A 21,041-nucleotide genomic window follows, 5' to 3' on the forward strand; every position below is an offset into this window, starting at 1 on the left:
CGTGAACGATTGCCATCTGAATTGTAAAAACTGCCCCAAAACTAAAACCATCTAATAAAAGAACATTTCCTGTCCTGGTAATTTACCTTCACAGTAAAATGTCTAGTCTTAATTGAACTCTAACAGAGTTAACATGAGTCCAAATTACATATTTTACTGTGTGACTCCAAAGGCAAAAAGGTTGCACACTCTGTGATTCCTGTGTAGTTATTTAATTGCCAACATTTCAGCAGCAGACCTGTCTTCGTCAGATCTCCAGAACATAACTTAAGGATTAAGGAGGGCAGGGTCAGATGGAATGTAGGGTTAAAGGCTGGAGCCAGTATAATCGTATATCAGATTTCTCTCTGACAGCAAACACTTCATCCTCATGAAAAAATGATTATGCAGAGCAGAATGGGCCTTGGCTATCTAATATGCACCTGATTTCCCTTGGGCCTTTGTGAGTCAGAGGAAATGCTGCGCCCGGGCATACAAGCATAATTGTATGTGTGTACAGTACAGGTATACATGTGCTGTTTTTGTAATGGCTTAATGATGCTGCCGTCGCCCACCTGGTTCCACAGTTCATGAATGGCAATTTACACACACCTGGGTTTCCTTTCGCTGTCCTGCATCACTCTGGTATTGGCTGTGAAACAGAGGGTTACTGGCACTGGGTGTCATACAGAGGGTTTGTGTGAGTACAATGTTATTGTGCACCTTACAACTTCTGTTGATGTAATTTCTTGTTTCCCCTATGTGCTTTTTATTTTTGTAATTCTTTCAAATCTCTGTATTTTTGTGTTTTGTTATGTTAATTGGGAATGATGATGGGGGATACCAAAACACCAGCTCTGGATACATCAATTTTAACAAACTTTCTCAAAAAAGTATTTTAATGACCAAACTGTTTATTTCAATAGGCCTATTGTTTGGCCTATGGGGGGACTACATACAAGAAGGGATGTAGTTCTGACACAGATCAACCGATATGGATGTAAATACCCTCAAATTAAAGCTGAAAGTCTGCAATGTAACCTCATATTTATTGTTTCACTTCAAATCCAATGTGTTGGAGTACAGGCACAAAAATAACATAAATTTAACCAGTACTTATGGACAGCAGTATATACAACTTTATTTGATTTTATTTGCAATTTGTAATTTTGACACATATGGTTTTCAAAAATAATGGGATTACCGGAAAAAAAAAATCATTGAAACATGAATTTAAATGTATTGAAATAAAAATATATAGTTCTATACAGTGAAATCTGTGAAATCTTCATGCTGGATTGCTCACATTTTCATCATTTTAAAGTAATGGTGTTGTTTAAATGTTTTGATTGTACACTGTCTTTGTTTAGTAGATGTACATTTATTTTTAGTTAGTTAAAAATAACAATTATGTGCAACAATTATATCCAGCTATAGATGACACTTACTGTAAAAGCAACTCAAATGAAAATTCCACCCTGTCATGATCCAGCCACTAGATGTCACTAGAACACAAGAGTAAGGGGTTCTTTCTGAAAATGACCCATTGAAAGAGTAAAAAATAATTGGCACGTCAGTTTTATTCAAGAAGGATCTCTGTAAAGCCATGGCAATAAAATCATTATCCAAAATACACAAACAGCCAAAAATACAAGTCATTGTATCAACATACAGTACTAGAAACAAATGGTATATGGTAATAAAAACCTGTATGAGGTTCAAAATGCACTATTTTGGTTTCTTTATTGCATAGTAAATTGTATTGTTATAGTGAACACACTGTTAAAAAGGACAAGAGAAGTTGACGTATAATAAATTGGTTCAACATGGCTGCTGAATGAAAGGTGGACCTGCATGGTTCTGGATTAAGTTGACTTGGCTTTAGGATTAAGTGGTCAACTTCAATACTGGGACAACTGCATGAACTGTGGAGATATGCAATGGATCAAGGTCCACCCTATTGAAAAGGTGATCAAGTGATTTAACAACACCAGGAAGGCACATACAGCAAATTGTTACATGCATACGCTGCCCTGGCCCCTAGGAGCCAGGCAGAAGGACAACGGGTAAGGAACCCGCACACACACATTCCTATTGCACAGAGTTGCTGGAGCCCAGCGCCACCCGCAGTTTGTGTCGGAAGGCCTGCACACGCTCCTTCTGCAGGGGCCAGTGCAGGACGCAGTGGGACTTGAGCATGCCTTTGCGGATCAGAAGGTCGCGGCTCAGCCTGTGGTCCGGGATGTCCTCCAGCAGGACCAGCACCACTGAGTCTCGGCTGTCCTCGATCACCTGGTGCATGGCCTGATGTGCCTTATACCTGGAGGAACCAGAGGGGGGCACTGTTACACAAAAATACACAACATGCTGAAACGTGTACAGGAAAATGATTGTTGATTGTATTGTGCGTACAATATGCAACATCAAAAACTAGACATTTAATACACAAAAACATCAGCAAAATAGCACGAGTGCTGGGTGTAAGTGTAAAATTCCTCCCTTAAATAACTAACAACAACCCATAAGGGTAATTAATCACAAAAGAAAACTGGTATCATGGTGTAGCAGCACAGATTTCTGACAACTGCTATAGCCATGCATAATGTCTACTGTACATCAAACAACATGGGCTCACCATTAATATTAACATTAATAATAATAATAATAATAACTTACATTCGGCACCAGGGGTCATTCAAAAGCTTTTCTGTGACGATAAACACAATCTTTCTGGAGCTTCTCATGGCCTCAACAATGGACTCCAGTTGGGATCTGCCCGGTACAGCATCACGGTCATCCACAAAGAAAGTATACTGTTTGTCCTCCTCTAGAGGGAGCAAGTGTCTGTCCACCCACGTACTGTCTGCCTGCGCGTGGATTAAGTAGGCATCGTACTCAAATCTGACCTCCCCCAGGCCCGGCTCTGCAAAACCCAGGGTGCGGTTGACCATGACTTCCCAGTGGAACTTTATCCTCCACCCTTGGAAATGGAACAGGAGGGAACCTACCATGAAGACCAGCACCAGGACGCTGTTCATCACATACAGGATATAGAAGGGGGCCATATCCTTGCAGGACAGGGTGTTGAACTGGTCCACGGACTTGTTAAAATAAGCAGGGGGCGTGTTGCAGATGTACTCGGAGCCCCGCTGAGGCACGCTGGCGTTGGTGGTGTTGAGCCAGTTGACGAACCACAGGATGCTCTCGCAGGTGCAGTCGAAGGGGTTGCGCTCCATGTGCAGCACGCTCAGGTTGCGGAGGGCGGGGCCGAACACGCCTGGCGGCACCAAGGTGATGAGGTTCCTCTGCAGCCGCAGGAACCGCAGAGAGGTCAGGTCGTCGAAGATGGAGTCCCGCAGGTGGTCCAGGACGTTCCCGGCGAGGCTGAGCTCCCGGAGCTGGGCCAGCCCGCTCAGCCCCGTGAGGGGGATCTCGTCCAGCCCGTTGCTGTCCATGTCCAAGATCTCCAGGCTGTGCAGGCCCCGCAGGAAGGAGACAGGCCCGCCTGGGTAGGCACTCTTCCACAAGCGCTGCAGATTGTTGTGCTGCAGCCTGAGGACCCGAAGCTTCTCCAGCCCTTCCAGCAGGCCCTCCATCATGTTGGCGATGTTGTTGTTGCTGAGGTCCAGAGTGGAGAGGTTGTGGAGCAGCTGGAATGGGGAGGGGTTGAAGTCCTGATTTTGTGCCAGAGCGAGCCCCAGTATCAGTGTCCTCAAGGAGCGCATGTGATTGAAGGACAAAGGGCTGAGGATGATCCTCTTATTGTGGTACATGTCAAGCTCCTCCAGGTTGTACAGCCCTTGGAACTCCTCACCGATCAGGGTCTGGGAGATGAAGTTGGAGCCCAGCAGTAGTTTGGTCAGGTTCCCTAGGCCCGAGAAGGCTCCCGGGTCCAGGCGCAAGATGTCCGTGGCCGTCAGGTCCAGCGTGCGGAGCGGCGAGCGGGACAGCGAGGCAAACGTGCCGTTGTTCACAGTCCTAAGGCCCACGCTGCTCCAGCTCAGGCTCAGGTGACGGAGGCTCTCCAGGCCTGAGAACAGGTCGGCTGTGATCCCCTGGAAGGCTGTGTGGTCCATCAGCAGGGTTTCCAGCCTGGTCAGCGGGCTGAAAGAGAAGTTGTCGATGATAGGGTAGGATGATTTGTGGCTCTTCACTAGCGCCCTGGTGAGGTTCATGAACCTGAGGTTCCCCAGCCCTATGAATGAGGTACTGGTCAGATGCTTGAGATTGCTCTCATTAAGGGACAGGATCTCTAAAGTGCCAAGCCACTTGAAGGGACTGTTGTGCATTGACACTAAACTGTTGCTAGACAGGTCCAGAGAGGTGAGGTTAGTGTCCTGCAGACCTTTAAAGATGGTATCGGTGAGGGATACCAGCCTAATATTCTGAAGAGAAAGACTGGCGATGCTCGTCCCTGACAGCTCCTCGCTCAGTTTAGCAGTGAGCTGGGGGCTGAGCACAGAGCCATCCATCACCAGATTACGCAGTCCTCTGATTTGCTGGAAGCAGCCAGGCTGAAGCTGCAAGGGGGAGAAGCTACTGTTATTTGATTTTACATTCCTTCAGTCATACTGCCTTTGATATTTTCACGCTCAGTATGATGAATTATCAGACAAATTGATTTTTCAATGAACTGGGCACAAGAAGATTGATCATCATCAAATACAGTAACAAAATTTCTCATGATAATATTCATCTTGTCATTGACATCTTCCTCATTGGTGCTTTAGGCATGTTTTAATCATTTTCCAAATTCAGTTATATTTTTTATATTTTTATTTAAAAAAACTACACTTGATGCGCAAAGTGTTAAATCCTTCCAGTGCATGGGGTTATTGGAACACTGAGGAAGTGCTGTGGCCCTATATCACATCGTGAGTACCGTTTTCAGTGGTAGGGAGGACATGATCAGTGTCTGGATGGAGGAATTGCTGAGGAAAGACAGGTCATCGCTCTTTAAAATCTTTATGAAGTTCTTCGACAGGATCAATGTATCCAGGTTCCACAACTGTGGCACGATCCCCAACCTGGCTGAGATGAGGCTGTTAGCTGACAGGTCCAGTGTGGTTAGACTCTGCCAAAGAGAGAGCTATGTTTAAGCAAATTACCCTACACATATATATGTCCTATATCTATGAATGCAATTACACTTGATTTCACTGATGGAAACTTCACACATCTACCGCATGGTTAGATTCCCAGGCTTAAGAGTACTCAAAGACCAAGACCAGGCAATGCAAAGTGCAGGATACTCAATGGTAGAAAAATAGCAAGCCTAATAGCAAGCCATAAGCGTTCATATGCTCTATTCAATGGTCAGTGTTCTTACATTTTATCACACAGGCAATGGCTGTGTTCCATTATGCATACTTCCATATTGCAAGGTAATATTACCTGTATTTATACCTACATTGATACTGTTAGCCAGTTAGCTATCATCACTGGCAAGTTAGAATTTATCCATGGTTATTTTATTGTAGCTATTGACACTGTTATTTGAGGTACAATTCAATATTATATCCACTCAGTAAGCCCTTTATTAGATATTTATTAGACTTATTTTTTTCTTCTGCTGCTGTAGCCTATCAACTTAAGAGGTTTGACGCATTGTATGTTCAGAGATACTCTTCTCCATGCCACTGTTGTAATGTGTGGTTATTTGCATTACCGTCAGCTTCCTATCAGTTTTGAACAGTCTGGCCCTTCTTCACTGACCTCTTTCATTAACAAGGCATTTTTCCAGCAGAACTGCTGCTCATTGGATATTTTTTGTTTTTCACACCATTCTCTGGAAACTCTAGAGACTGTTGTGTGTGAAAAGATCAGCAAACCCTGTCTGGCACCAACAATCATTCCACAGTCAAAGTCACTCAGATCACATTTCTTCCCCATTCTGACATTTTGTCTGAAAAACAATTGAACCTCTTGGCCATGTCTGCATGCTATTATGCATTTAGTTGGCTGATTAAATATTTGCATTAACAAGCTGGTGTACAGGCCTTCCTAATAAAGTGCTCAGTGAGTATATATGTCACATATCATACATATATCATGAAATTAACATAAGTAGTACCGGCTACTGATAAGTTACTTTAATAAGCATTCCTCTGTGGTTTCGCCAGTGGTTACTAAGGTAAATGATGCTTGGAGAAATTATCTCACAAAAGAAAAAGAGCACACACAGATGCATACTCAATATTCTGGCTCCATTCAAGTATGGAAAAGCAATTCCCAACAGCTTTAAACAGAAACATTAGACTATTCACTGATCACTGACATGATGGCTACTAGCAAGCTGACACTTCTAATAATAATTATTATATTATTATTACAGTAATTTATATTATTATAATAATAATAATAATAATAATAATTATTATTATTATTATTATTATTATTGTTATTATTATTATACTACAGTAATCTAGCTGATGCCACTTACAAATGATTAGACTAAGCAAGTGTCAATCCCCCCTGGAACAATGTGGGGTTAAAGGTCTTAAGGGCCCAACAACAGCACAGATCTTACTGTGGCTACACCGGGGCGACCGAGGTAAGAACAAAGTGTATGTACTGTGTACTGGATAGCTCAGAGCCTTTAGAAACCCTGCTGCTGAAACAGTGCATGCTTGGAATGTCTGAAAATTAGGAACTGGAGAAAGAACCGTGGGGAACTGACACAAGCTGCATGGGAGAGTTTATCTGCTGGGCTTTCACACCGCAGAAGCCATCACCCCTGTGTGCATCCTCTCGCCACAATGTGCTGACATATCCTTTATTGCAATGTTGTATAAACGTATAATATGTAACAAAAATGCTAAACTTGCAAGTCATCCCCGATGAGGTCATGTGAAGCGTTTTTTGGATGTAACTCATTGATTCCCCTTCAACAATTTAGAGTCCAGTAAAGTAAGATGAGTATTCTACACTGGCAACTTAATTTAAAGATTCCAGTAAATTAACATGAACATTCTGCACTGGCAACTTAATTCTGAGATTCTAGCAAGTTGTTTTTGTAAGTGATGTAGTTTTGCCGTGGCCTAATCAGAGGAAGAACACTACCACATGAGGGGCAATGAAAGTAAAATGTCCAGTGTTAAATCAACTCTAACAGAGTATATATGAATCCAAGACACAGACCATACATACTCTGCAAGAGCTCATTTAACACTGAACATTTTACTGTGCAGTATTGGCACACATTTTGCCTGGGTTTAATTCTCTTCAACCCAACAAAGCCAGTGTTGCCCTACACTGGGCATCACACAAGGGGCACAATGCACCTTTACTGGCCTGCTCATAGAAAGGACATTGTGTAGGGATGTGTAGTACATTACCTTCAGGGGCAGAAAAGGCTCCCCATGTAGTTTGAGTCGGTTGAAGGACAGGTCGAGGAGAGAGAGGTTGGTACAGTTGAACAAGTCCTTGTCGATCAGGAGGTGAACCTCGTTGCGATGCAGTATGAGGTCCCTCAGGAGGGGGAGGGCAAGGCACATGCCGGATTCTAGGTGCGTAATGTCATTGGAGCTGGCGTCTAGGAGGACCAGCTTGGGGTACCGAGCCAGGGCAGGGCCTGGCAGCGCTCGAAGCATGTTGTGAGATACGTCTAGCCCAGTGATGTCAGTGGGCAGATCAGCGGGCACCTCTTTGAGGCTCAGGTGGCTGCAGTCCGCCATTCGATCTTCGATCGTGCAGGCGGCCGTCTTTTCTGTATGCAGGCAGGAGCTCTGGACAAGCAGGTCCAAGAGGCAAACCAGGAGGAAGAGAGATTCTACCATCTGCAAAGAACACAAGGAAGAACCAAAGATAGTCAGAGATGCCAAACTAAGGCAACCTGTCTTTCGGAGAAGCCAACACTAAGCTACAGTGGCTAAATAAAAGCCTCAATACCATTAATTCCAAAAAGACACCCTCCACAAAAAAGACTAAACTGTCAACTAGCTTCTCACAACAAACTAACAAACAAACGAATGAAGAAATTAGCCTATGGTTAAGTCCATTACACTTTATTAACTGAAAATTGGATGAGTTGAACATAGCTTACGAAGCATTTGGCTTGCTTTGCTCTTGGGCTATTGACTTTGCAGGCACTTATGCTGGTTCGTTTTCAAATTCTTCCATTTTACAAAAATATAACAAAGTCATTGAGCACTTTATTAGGTTGACCTGTACACCAGCTTGTGAATCCAAATATATAATCAGCCAATCATGTGGCAGCAACTAAATGCACAAAAGCATACAGACATGGTCAAGAGTTCAGCAGTTTTTCAGACCAAATGTCAGAATGGGGAAGAAATCTGATCTAAGTGACTTTGACCATGGAATGATTGTTGGTGCCAAAAAGTATGGTTAGAATATCTCAGAAACTGCTGATCTACTGGGATTTTCACGTACAACAGTCTCTAGAGTTTGCAGAGAATGAGAGAGGTCAGTACAGAAAGCCCAGACTGGTCGAAGATTACAGGAAGGTGACAAAACAGTAATGCAAAGAACCAGACATTACAACAGTGGCAAAATTTGATCAGAAATGTAAAACCAAAGAATATACTGTACTTATATTCATTTAATTGGATGTACGCCTGAGAAAATAACATAAAAATTCCTCTAGAAAAAACATACAGAAATTGCTGCAGCATTATTTTAGTTAGTTTTATGTATAATTACTCATTAAAGATACATTAATTATACATTATTTTTGCAAAGAACAAGAGTAACCAAGAAGAGCAGTACAATATTATGTATCATATCATCAAAACCGTCTGAAACTTGCGCTGCAGACATACGTAGCCTACTATCTTGTTGTAGGACCTAAAGCTACACATCAACTGATCTTTATTTAAATTGTATTGCAATTGTTGTTCTGTGTTTGCAGACAAAAAAATTGCATCAAAAATGTTTACCATTATTCTTACGCTTAAATGGAGAATATAGCCCAGGCAATAGTTTCATATTAATTAATTTTCACTGGATTCCTAATTCTGTTAGACACAAAATCGACGGAAGAATATTCGCTTCAAAGCCAGACGTATACACTCGTATAAAAGGTAATCACTTGTACGTGTCGATCATAATCTGATGAATAAATTGAGAGGCCTATAAAATCAATTCAGTAAAAAAGTAGTATGTCCCTGCGTGATTTACTTTATTCGTTAAAGCTTCCTTTATCGCAAGTTCATTGAAACTTCCAAAATGCGAATATTTTGTAATATTGCCATTTTTATTAAAAATCTAGTCAAGTTCTTACCACGGTCGCTAAAGCTTGTAACAGATATCAATATATTACAATAAAAATAGCCTTGGCTTTGAAAATAGACGGGGCTAACAGCGACTAGGCGGAAAACGAAACTGTATGGCGAAGTATGGCAGTGGTAGTGGTAAATGGTAAAATGACGCAATCTGTTTACTTATACCCATTCGAATTTCTTCATCTAAAGTGACCGATTTACCGCAAGAACTTAAACAGAACGTGCATCCAACCGACTGATGCGAGTCTCTTTCCTCGTGATAGCATTCTTATTTAAAACCGAAAAATATATTTCACGTGAGACGTCTACAAATAAAGCTATAATACTTACTGTGATTATAACTACTTTAGCTTAGCACTGCTTGCGAGGCGATCATATTCGTAGCCTAAAGCAAATGGACGCGAAACATATCCTGCACATTTGTGTTTTATTTATCTGTTCGTTCAATTGCTTCTCAGACTGTTTTTCGGTTTTCATAATGATGCCAGTCTGAACTTAAACCGGAACAAGCGATCCTCCCTCAAAACCGTACAGACTCACACCATTGTCGTTCAGAGCTGCGTGAAGTTGGCAAATGTTGCTGGCCACAATTGGAGACTTCCGGTTCGCATTTATCAAAATAAAAGTTCGGTGAATAAAATTATTTATGAACTGTAATTTTGTCAATTTTAATTGTTAAATTAATACAGTTGGATATGATTGTGATGTATTTGCAGAGAATATACAATTGTGCACAAATTTCAATAAAAACTGTTTGCCACCTGTTGTTGCTGTCTGTCAGGTGTGGTATGGGCATGCATTGCCATAGACTGTCAGTTGCCACCCAGCTCATTTGCATAGCTCATAACTCAAAAACTAGAAATTGTTTCAAAATGAAAGGGGGTATACATTTGTTAGCTGGACCCTTATCTTTAATATTCTACAGTCCTTTCTGCAAAATCCTGTTCCGAGCAATTGTTGCTGTGTTTCTAGTGTGGGGTGGCCATACATTGCTATTGACTGTCAGTTGCCACCCAACTCATTTGCATAGCTCATAACTCAAAAACTAGAAATTGTTTCAAAATGAAAGGGGGTATACATTTGTTAGCTGGACCCATATCTTTAATATGAAACAGTCCTTTCTGTGAAATACTGTTCCGAGCAATTGTTGCTGTGTTTCTAGTGTGGGGAGGCCATACGTTGCCATAGACTGTCAATTCACAAGCAGCTCATTTGCATAGCTGATAACTCAAAAACTATGAATTGTTTCAAAATGAAAGGGGGTATAGATTTGTTAGCTGGACCCATATCTTTAATATGAAACAGTCCTTTCTGCAAAATCCTGTTCCGAGCAATTGTTGCTGTGTTTCTAGTGTGGGGTGGCCATACATTGCTATTGACTGTCAGTTGCCACCCAACGCATTGGCATAGCTCATAACTCAAAAACTAGAAATTGTTTCAAAATGAAAGGGGGTATACATTTGTTAGCTAGACCCTTATCTTTAATATTCTATAGTCCTTTCTGTGAAATCCTGTTCCGAGCAATTGTTGCTATGTTTCTAGTGTGGGGAGGCCATACGTTGCCATAGACTGTCAATTGCCACCCAGCTCATTTGCATAGCTCATAACTCAAAAACTAGAAATTGTTTCAAAATGAAAGGGGGTATACATTTGTTAGTTGGACCCATATCTTTAATATTCTACAGTCCTTTCTGCAAAATCCTGTTCCGAGCAATTGTTGCTGTGTTTCTAGTGTGGGGTGGCCATACATTGCTATTGACTGTCAGTTGCCACCCAGCTCATTTGCATAGCTCATAACTCAAAAACTATGAATTGTTTCAAAATGAAAGGGGGTATACATTTGTTAGCTGTACCCATATCTTTAATATTCTATAGTCCTTTCTGTGAAATCCTGTTCCGAGCAATTGTTGCTGTGTTTCTAGTGTGGGGAGGCCATACATTGCCATAGACTGTCAATTGCCACCCAACTCATTTGCATAGCTGATAACTCAAAAACTATGAATTGTTTCAAAATGAAAGGGGGTATACATTTGTTAGCTGGACCCTTATCTCTAATATTCTATGTTCACAGCAATTGTTGCTGTGTGTCAGGTGCAGGGTGGGCATTCATTGCTATAGACTGTCAATTCACATGCTGCTCATTATAGACCTATATACCCAGGGATAAACCCAAACCATGCAACTTTACAATGAAATTAAAGTCAAATCAACTTTATTTGTGTTGCACATTTCACGCTATATTTGTCAGTACATGCTTTAGAGCAGTGCTTCTCAACCAGGAATTTATTAATTGATTTATTTAATTTAGGGCATTTTTGGTGGTATGATTGGTTCAGTTATTAAATTAGTTGTTTCAGTTTCTGGTTACAACAAAAACCTTCCGGCAAGACTAGAGTTGAGAAACACAGCTTTAGCGCAAGCCCCAGCCTTTCCCCCCACAAAAGCAAGCCTAGGGCAACAGTGGCAAGGTAAAACTTCCAAGGTGGAGAAGGAAGAAACCTTGGGAGGAACCAGACTTAAGTGGGGGGCCCATTCTCCTCTGGCTGGCTTACGGGTGACAATGATGGTCAGATAAAACAATTAACAATTAATTATGAACAATTTGTTCATATGATGGGTTTTGAATGTGTGTGAGATTGGCAGGGTGCAGATGAAGGAGGTGGCGGTCCTGGGGCAGTATGTGGGGGGTGTCTCAGCGCTGCAGTATGATTGTGATGAAGACAAGGGGGAAAAAAATGACAATATGGCAGTGGGAAGTAAGTAGGGACACAAATGGGACTTGGAAACAAACCGAGGCCTTAATTGTAAGGAGGATTTACTGTTGGGCTAATTCTAATGAGTATTTAATTTTAAGTTAAGTCATCCAGGACAACCTTTCGCATTTTACTTGGACTGCAATTTAACTGATTACTATCAAGTATTATACTTTTTGAAAACACAAACGTAAAGTCCAAAGCTGCTCCCATCTAACTGACCTGGAAAGGAAGGACATTGGTGAGCATATTCAAAAACCAAATTTACTGGATGTAGTTTTCCTGTAATGCCAAAATACTGTAAAGATAAATAGAGTGAGAGACGGTCAAGAACTGCTAATAAAGATGAGTTGTGGTGCTTCAGTGAATCCATTAATATTGCTTTTAAAAATATTTTTCCCTCTAATATCCTGCAATGTTCCATTGTAATATGAATCATGGTCCAATGTAACAAATCTAAATTCACTGGAACAAGGACAAATTTAAATCTCCACCAATTTCTTTTTAAATTTGGTAAATTTGGCAAGACCTCAATTGTCTTGCAGTACAAACTATACAGTTCCTGGCTAACAAATAGTTGCAGTAGAGGGGACTGCAAGAATTATTTTTTTGGGTACTGTTCTGATTAAAAATGACAGGTATGTGTTTATAATGGAATCATTTAGCCAATTGTTTCCAGGATTTCACAGAAAGGACTGCAGAATATTAAAGATATGGGTATATAGAGTAAATGTATACCCCCTTTCATTTTGAAATAATTTATAGTTTTTGAGTTATCAGCTATGCAAATGAGCTGCTTGTGAATTGACAGTCAATAGCAATGTATTACATTATTGGCATTTAGCAGACGCTCTTATCCAGAGCGACGTACAACAAAGTGCATACCCATAACCAGGGATAAGTTCGCTGAAAGACCCTAGAGGGAAGTACAATTTCAACTGCTACCTGTACAACAAAGATAAAGACGAGGGCCTTTTATTTTTTTTTATTTTTTTTTATTTTTTTGAGAACAAATTAACAAACAAACAGAGCAAAAGTGACCAAAGTGAACTATCCAAACACTGCTTACCTAGCCAACTAAAAATACCAATACACAAAGCACATCACAGAGACAACAATCAAGGTTCACAGGGAGGTAGGGAGGGACGGGGAGAGGTGCTGCTTGAAGAGGTGCGTCTTCAGCTTGCGCTTGAAGGTGGGGAGAGATTCTACAGTTCTGACCTCAACGGGGAGTTCGTTCCACCACCGTGGAGCCAGAACAGACAGTAGTCGTGAGCGTGAGGTGGAGGTTCGGAGAGGGGGAGGTGCCAAGCGGCCTGTGGAGGCTGAACGAAGAGGTCTGGCAGGGGTGTAGGGTCTGATGATTTTTTGTAGATAAGCTGGGGAAGACCCTTTAACTGCTTGGAAGGCTAGCACCAATGTTTTGAATTAGATGCGAGCCATGACAGGCAGCCAGTGGAGGGAAGTAAGCAGGGGGGTGACGTGTGAGTATTTGGGAAGGTTGAAGACCAGACGAGCTGCTGCATTCTGGATGAGTTGGAGGGGTCTGATGGCAGACGCTGGGAGGCCAGCCAAGAGAGAATTGCAGTAGTCCAGGCGGGACAGAACCATCGCTTGGACCAGGAGCTGGGTCGAGTAGGGGGTGAGAAAGGGGCGGATTCTCTGTATGTTGTATAGGAAGAACCTGCAAGACCGGGTCACCGCTGCAATGTTCTCGGAAAGGGACAGTCTGCTGTCCATCACCACGCCGAGGTTCCTTGCACTGGGTGACGGCGTGAGTGTGGTATCCCCGAGGGAAATGGAGAGATCCAGATGGGGAGAGGTTTTAGCAGGGATGAATATCATTTCAGTCTTGCCTGGGTTGAGCTTTAGATGGTGGTTGTCCATCCAGCTCTGGATGTCAATCAGGCAAGCAGAGATACGGGCTGAAACCTGCGTATCAGACGGCGGGAACGAGACGAAGAGTTAGGTATCGTCCGCGTAGCAGTGGTAGGATAGCCCATGTGCAGTGATCACAGGGCCAAGGGAGCGAGTGTAAAGAGAAAAAAGAAGCGGGCCTAGGACTGAGCCCTGGGGAACTCCTGTGGCGAGGGGCCGAGGTGTCGATACCGAACCAGCCCAGGCAACCTGGAAGGAGCGACCAGAGAGGTAGGACTCAATCCAGTCCAGGGCTGTGCCACAGATGCCCGTTGCTGAGAGGGCAGATAGGAGGATGGAGTGATCCACAGTGTCGAAGGCAGCAGAGAGATCTAGGAGAATGAGGACAGAGGAGAGGGAGGCTGCTCGTGCGGCATGGAGTGACTCACTGACGGAGAGCAGCGCGGTCTCTGTCGAGTGGCCCGATCTGAAGCCAGACTGATGGGGGTCTAGCACGTATGGCCACCCCACACTAGAAACACAGCAACAATTGCTCGGACCAGGATTTCACAGAAAGGACTGTAGAATATTAAAGATAAGGGTATATAGAGTAAATGTATACCCCCTTTCATTTTGAAACAATTTCTAGTTTTTGAGTTATCAGCTATGCAAATGAGCTGCTTGTGAATTGATATTCTATGGCAACGTATGGCCACCCCACACTAGAAACACAGCAGCAATTGCTCGGAACAGGATTTCACAGAAAGGACTGTAGAATATTAAAGATAAGGGTCCAGCTAACAAATGTATACCCCCTTTCATTTTGAAACAATTTCTAGTTTTTGAGTTATCAGCTATGCAAATGAGCTGGGTGGCAATTGACAGTCTATGGCAATGTATGGCCTCCCCACACTAGAAACACAGCAACAATTGCTCGGAACAGGATTTTGCAGAAAGGACTGTAGAATATTAAAGATATCGGTCCAACTAACAAATGTATACCCCCTTTCATTTTGAAACAATTAATAGTTTTTGAGTTATCAGCTATGCAAATGAGTTGGGTGGCAATTGACAGTCTATGGCAACGTATGGCCTCCCCACACTAGAAACACAGCAAGAATTGCTCGGACCAGGATTTTGCAGAAAGGACTGTTTAATATTAAAGATAAGGGTCCAGCTAACAAATGTATACCCCCTTTCATTTTGAAACAATTTCTAGTTTTTGAGTTATGAGCTATGCAAATGAGCTGGGTGGCAATTGACAGTCTATGGCAATGTATGGCCTCCCCACACTAGAAACACAGCAACAATTGCTCGGAACAGGATTTTGCAGAAAGGACTGTAGAATATTAAAGATATGGGTCCAGCTAACAAATGTATACCCCCTTTCATTTTGAAACAATTCATAGTTTTTGAGTTATCAGCTATGCAAATGAGTTGGGTGGCAATTGACAGTCTATGGCAACGTATGGCCTCCCCACACTAGAAACACAGCAACAATTGCTCGGAACAGGATTTTGCAGAAAGGACTGTAGAATATTAAAGATATCGGTCCAACTAACAAATGTATACCCCCTTTCATTTTGAAACAATTAATAGTTTTTGAGTTATCAGCTATGCAAATGAGTTGGGTGGCAATTGACAGTCTATGGCAACGTATGGCCTCCCCACACTAGAAACACAGCAAGAATTGCTCGGAACAGGATTTTGCAGAAAGGACTGTTTAATATTAAAGATAAGGGTCCAGCTAACAAATGTATACCCCCTTTCATTTTGAAACAATTTCTAGTTTTTGAGTTATGAGCTATGCAAATGAGCTGGGTGGCAATTGACAGTCTATGGCAATGTATGGCCTCCCCACACTAGAAACACAGCAACAATTGCTCGGAACAGGATTTTGCAGAAAGGACTGTAGAATATTAAAGATATGGGTCCAGCTAACAAATGTATACCCCCTTTCATTTTGAAACAATTTCTAGTTTTTGAGTTATGAGCTATGCAAATGAGCTGCTTGTGAATTGACAGTCAATGGCATTGCATGCCCTTACCACACTGTAAATACAGCAACAATTGCTCGGAACATGATTTTAGATAATAAATGTATAATTTTATATATATTATACATAGATTTAATGTATGCCCCTTCATATTTGGCATTTTTTTTTCAAACAGTAAGCAGGTATGCAAATGAGCAGTTATTGAACCGACAGGGTCAAGCAATTTATGCTTGGCCTACAATATAGTCACTAGTCAAATAGCAAGCTAGTTGCTTGCTGACTTTTGTAAGTTCTATCAGCAATGAATTTAAACAATGGTAATTATGTGAGGAAGCGCAGCAAACGCGGTAACTATGTTCTCATTATTTAACGTTACTCAGCAGCTCTTATTTTGACGGAAAATCACAGGAAGTTGAAACCGGAACTTCTGTACAGGAAGTCTAATTGTTGCCAACTTCACGGAGCTGTCGTTCAGGATAGGTGTGCACTGTCACATGTAACTAGCGGCTAGCCTACTTGGTAAAAACGTTGACGGTTGACGTTATGAGTTATGCAAATGAGCTGGTTGGCAATTGACCGTCTATGGCAATGCATGCCCATACCACACCTGACAGACAGCAACAACTGGTGGCAAACCGTTTTTATAGAAATTAGTGCACAATTTTATATTCTCGGCAAATACATCACAATTATATCCAACTGTATTCATTTAACAATTTAACAATTTAAAAATAATAAATAATATAAATAAATAATAATAATATAAATAATTTTATTCACCGAACTTTTATTTTGATAAATGCGAACCCAAAGTCTCCATATGGCCAGCAACATTTGCCAACTTCACGGAGCTAAATACTAATATGCCATTTTGCACTCTACAGTGAATGGAAGCATTGACAATATTACAGTACATGTCATAGCTGATGATAAAACAAGTTTTGCAAAAGCTTGACCGAGGTATCACTCACATTATCCCCAGAGCCCAGTCCAAGGCTCACCTCTTGTCAGTTGCTTTCTCTGCTACAAAATCATGCAGCATCCTGTCTTAAATGTTAATTCCACTTCCCATTTTTACACAGTAGAAAAACCATCTGTTAAGGTCGACAAAAAAAGAAAACTGGAGAATTGCCTCATTCAGTTGCCTGAACTAGTTTTAGTTTTTTTTTTTTCACCACAATCACCGAAGGGGAACGGAAAATCCTACACCCAATTTTAACACGTGATGCAGCTTCAAGGTAACTTTAAGGAAGTGTCACTTTCTCACTTTCCTTGAAAAATACCTCAAGACGTCAAGACATCAAGTTCAATGACAGCTGGTCTGTGAGCGTAACCCTTTCATGATGGTCGAGGATATAACACACATAATCGTAACATTTTATCAAAATTATATGTGGATGTATACTGCATAGGTATTCGTCCTTCTCCTGCACTCACGGAAAACATCGTTTTTCTTCGTTAAGTGCACTTAGTGATTAAACATTTGTGTAGACTGAATTTATCGTTTAGTCTCCTTAACACAATTTGAAGAAGCTGTTTTACTTATTCTAATATGCACCGGCGCACTTAATAATCAAGGAAAATTAAGGAATGATCAGTCTGGGCATACTATGTGCCGAAACAGTTTTTAAAGCACCAGCACATGATAGACCTGAAAGGATAGAATGATAGAACCTGAAATGAGGAATTGAGAGGCAGTGGGGATTCCCTTTCAATATTAAAATAATGTTGAAATTACAAGGGACAGATACTGCATTGCAGTGGCAAAGGTGAATTGAGTACAATTGGAAATTAACTTTATTCCCAAACATTGGTTAATGTTCTTTGATTGATATGCGACATGGCTCAGGCAGTAAGAGCAGTTGTCTGGCAGTCGGAGGGTTGCCGGTTCAATCCCCTGCCCGGGCTGTGTCGAAGTGTCCCTGAGCAAGACACCTAACCCCCAAATGCTCCCGACGAGCTGATCGATGCCTTGCATGGCAGCCAATCGCCGTCAGTGTCTGAGTGTGTGTATGAATGGGTGAATGAGAAGCATCAATTGTACAGCGCTTTGGATAAAGGCGCTATATAAATGCCAACCATATGCTGTGTAGCACAGCCACAAGGGGGAGCCCATGTTGTCTGTCCTAAGAAGATGCATAAAGTGATGTCATAAGTTAGAAACCCTGCAGTCAAGGCTATTCTGTGGCATGTCCCTCCAAATAATTTGCTCTTTCTGCAGCAACTGGAACTGAATCATGGCCTTGCAGTCAGCAACCCTACAGAGAAGTGCATAATTAGTTCTGGAAAATTATTAGGGAATAAATAATTGAATTGAAAACTGGAATGGGAATAGTAACTGTATATGCAGAGCTTTAAGAGAATTAAAGGAAAGAACTGCATTTGTGCATTTGGATTCAAGGCAAGTGTTAATTCACCAAAAGATCAGAATAGAGGATGACCGGAGACGAAAAGGTCAGATTACCTGAAGGAGAAACATATTATGTCTGTTTAATAATGTACTAGTCAGATACAAGCTTTGCTCTCAATGTAAATAAATAATGAGACATTGGGAGTCCTGTAGTGTGATGGTAATGAGCAGAGTTTCCTGGGCTAAATTAGGGACAGGCAATATGTGCTAGCACAGTACATCAGAGGGTATTGTAGTCACATTGCATAAATGGATGCTTGTGAAACCTGTGTGTAATGTTTCACACTCCATTTTGGTAGTGTAGTGATCATACTATATACACTACCCAGGTTTATCTGTTTTTTTTTTTTTTGTTTTTTTTTAAGTATGGCTGAAAGTGTTTAGTTTGTTTTAAAAATGAATTATCTCCCCATACTCATGGAAGATGTTTTGCTATTTAAAAATAAGGCGTATGAGAGACACATTTTCAGACTATCTATGATGCCGCACACAGACATGTGGCTGGAGATGGGAGCTGCGGTCAGACGTGAAGGTGGAGTTATAGCCAGAGCTGAAATTGCAGCTTTGCTTTGATTTGCTGTTGAAGCTGGAGGAGAAATCTTGACTAGAGGCTGAGCTGGAGTCAAAATAAGAGAAGGAGAGGAGACAACTGTAATTGTGTGGGTTACGCACACATGTTGTGAGTGCTGTAGTAGGCTTTTCGTTTCATTTGCTGACAAATAATGTTTGGAGGTCAGCTTTATGACCCAGATATTGGATTCTACCTCCACCCATCCCATGTTATGATTGTTGACACATAATTGATCATGAAGAAGGCAATGTGTAAAAATGTTTAGCGTGTATTTTTCTTGTGCAGTGCATCCCCGTTCTGCAGCTTGAGTGCAGTCAACGAGCTGCAGACCCTGAATCCTGATTCCCCTTTCTCCCACGCTGAAACCAGAGAACGCACTCGGGAATCGATCCAGGTCGATGCCGCGCTGGAATCTGGGATTAGAGTGGAAGCGGAGTCATGATTCCTGCTGAAAATGAGGTCTGAGGAAAGCCCGCAGTTTCATCAATGTACTCAGATTTATTCCCATGTTCCAGAATCAATGCAAGGTGAGATATAAACAATATTGGCCTCCTTAATACCACAAGTGTGGGGCTCCCAGATTTATACTTTTTTGAAAAGTACAGAAAGGTTCCTGTTAATGTGTAAGTTCAATTTGCACTTTGTTGTACGTTGCTCTGGATAAGAGCATCTGCTAAATGCCTGTAATGTAATGTAATCTAATGTAATGTGTAGTTATGATCTATGAGCCAGCAGATGGCACTATAAAATAGATGTATCTACTCAACACTGATATGGTAAAACACCACTCATTAGTATTTGTGATCATTCATTTTTTTTTTAACAATGTCATTTCAAAGATAAGTAAGCATAAACTGGTGCAGTTTTTATGATTTAATTATTATTGTATTATCAACGTATGACTATAAGTATATTATCACACTAAAACAGCTGAAAGTCTATGGAATTATTGTAGACTATGGATTCAGGTCTAAATAGAGAACAGTCACACATTTATACTAGATGGCCAATTTTCATTATTCATTTTAGACAGATTAACGCACAAAGAATGTGTTAAAATCCGGAATAACCCGAGTTTGGTACATTTCGGTGTGGTTGTAGGAATCCCTTTAATCATATTGTATGTCAGCTTTACTGTAACTGTATTACACAGGTGGGCATGACCAAGTTTTCAGAAAAGGCCACTCATAACCATGTATACATAACCAAGGTCAGTATTAACATTAGTCCATTAGAGCTTAAGGAAAGGGGGCATTTCTAAATCAGTTAAGTGGGACAAATATTCCCCTCAGTGTTCACCCACAACCCTCCTCCCCAACCAGCATCTACATCATTCAGTGAAAGATCAGAATATCTTGCAGTTTTTATACACTCTTTTATTGTGCAGTTGTTGGCTGTGTTGCACCCAGTAAGCTTTTCATCGGCATTTACCCAGTGCAGCCAGAGTAAGCCCTGAGAACAGCAGAGGCTGCTGCTCTCGCTGCAGTGGGAACCTAGGCAGAATGCGGCAGATGCGAGAAGCAGCGCGCTTTCTCCAAAGACCGCCATCACCATAGTAACGCAATGTATGTAACCAGTAGCAGCAGATGGGGAGGTGCCGACCATCGCAGTTGGTCGGTCGGGGCCTGCTTGCGGTGCCCAGTGTGACGGAGCAGAGGCCGCTCCTCCCAGGTCTAGGCCAGCATTGAAATGGAACACAGGACACTTTGACTCGCTGGAGTTTCTATCGTTCTCCCTGTTATCACCGGGTAATGAATGATGAGCCAGTAGTCAGTGACTGAAATTGTTCAGTTACACAGTATTGCTATGTTTTGACTTTGATGAAAGCAAATAGTTACTGATGCCTGGGGTGGACATGCCTGTACAGTGTGTATACGAGGGCTTTATTCTCAAGCCATTTCTACCATTGCCATAGGATTAACATAATGGATTTATTTACAGATAGATTAACAAATTTGCCATCCATTATGAAGAGCTAATGTTGGCTTTGGCTCGGAGTTAGAGGAAGAGACGTGTAATGCCAGTGAGTCCAGAGAAACCACCCAGTCAGGCTCGTGCTGGACTGATCCTGCTCTGTTAGTAATCCATCTGCCTGCCCAAATTCCCATCTTCATTCTATTGGATCCAGCTCACCCACACATAAGGCTGAGGACATGGTAGAAGACAGGTAGAAGACTTTTTTCTAATCTTTATAATCATGCAAACCCTGGACCAAGTTTTATGTTACGT

The 21,041-nt window shown here is 41.7% G+C and overlaps 1 protein-coding gene across 3 annotated transcripts; it reads right to left on the reverse strand.

Annotated features, from left to right (window-relative positions):
• Window positions 1–1,095: 1,095 nt before the first annotated feature.
• Window positions 1,096–16,943, reverse strand: tlr3 (toll-like receptor 3). Of its 3 annotated transcripts, none has more exons than XM_061246348.1 (5): window positions 16,803–16,943; window positions 7,317–7,757; window positions 4,862–5,053; window positions 2,656–4,499; window positions 1,096–2,299 (listed from the first exon to the last, which is right to left on the reverse strand). In XM_061246348.1, the coding sequence occupies exons 2-5, from the start codon at window positions 7,755–7,757 to the stop codon at window positions 2,071–2,073; spliced, it is 2,706 nt and encodes a 901-aa protein (XP_061102332.1). In that variant the 5' UTR covers window positions 16,803–16,943; the 3' UTR covers window positions 1,096–2,070. The 3 variants fall into 3 exon arrangements, with proteins under 3 accessions (XP_061102332.1, XP_061102333.1, XP_061102331.1); XM_061246349.1 differs by having other exon boundaries at window positions 16,833–16,846; XM_061246347.1 differs by lacking the exon at window positions 16,803–16,943 and adding an exon at window positions 9,555–9,754.
• Between the last annotated feature and the right edge of the window lie 4,098 nt (window positions 16,944–21,041).

Source organism: Conger conger, chromosome 6 (assembly GCF_963514075.1).
Source record: "Conger conger chromosome 6, fConCon1.1, whole genome shotgun sequence".
NCBI classification, from domain to species: Eukaryota; Metazoa; Chordata; class Actinopteri; order Anguilliformes; family Congridae; genus Conger; species Conger conger.

Bases quoted from the DNA above. Each gene is read 5' to 3' on its own strand.
- tlr3 (XM_061246348.1), bottom strand. From the start codon at position 7,757: ATGGTAGAATCTCTCTTCCTCCTGGTTTGCCTCTTGGACCTGCTTGTC. The intron at 5,054-7,316 runs GTAATGTACTAC...TCTCTTTGGCAG, and splicing joins AGCCTTTTCTGCCCCTGAAG to AGTCTAACCACACTGGACCT. The intron at 4,500-4,861 runs GTACTCACGATG...TCCCCCTTGCAG, and splicing joins CCTCCCTACCACTGAAAACG to CTTCAGCCTGGCTGCTTCCA.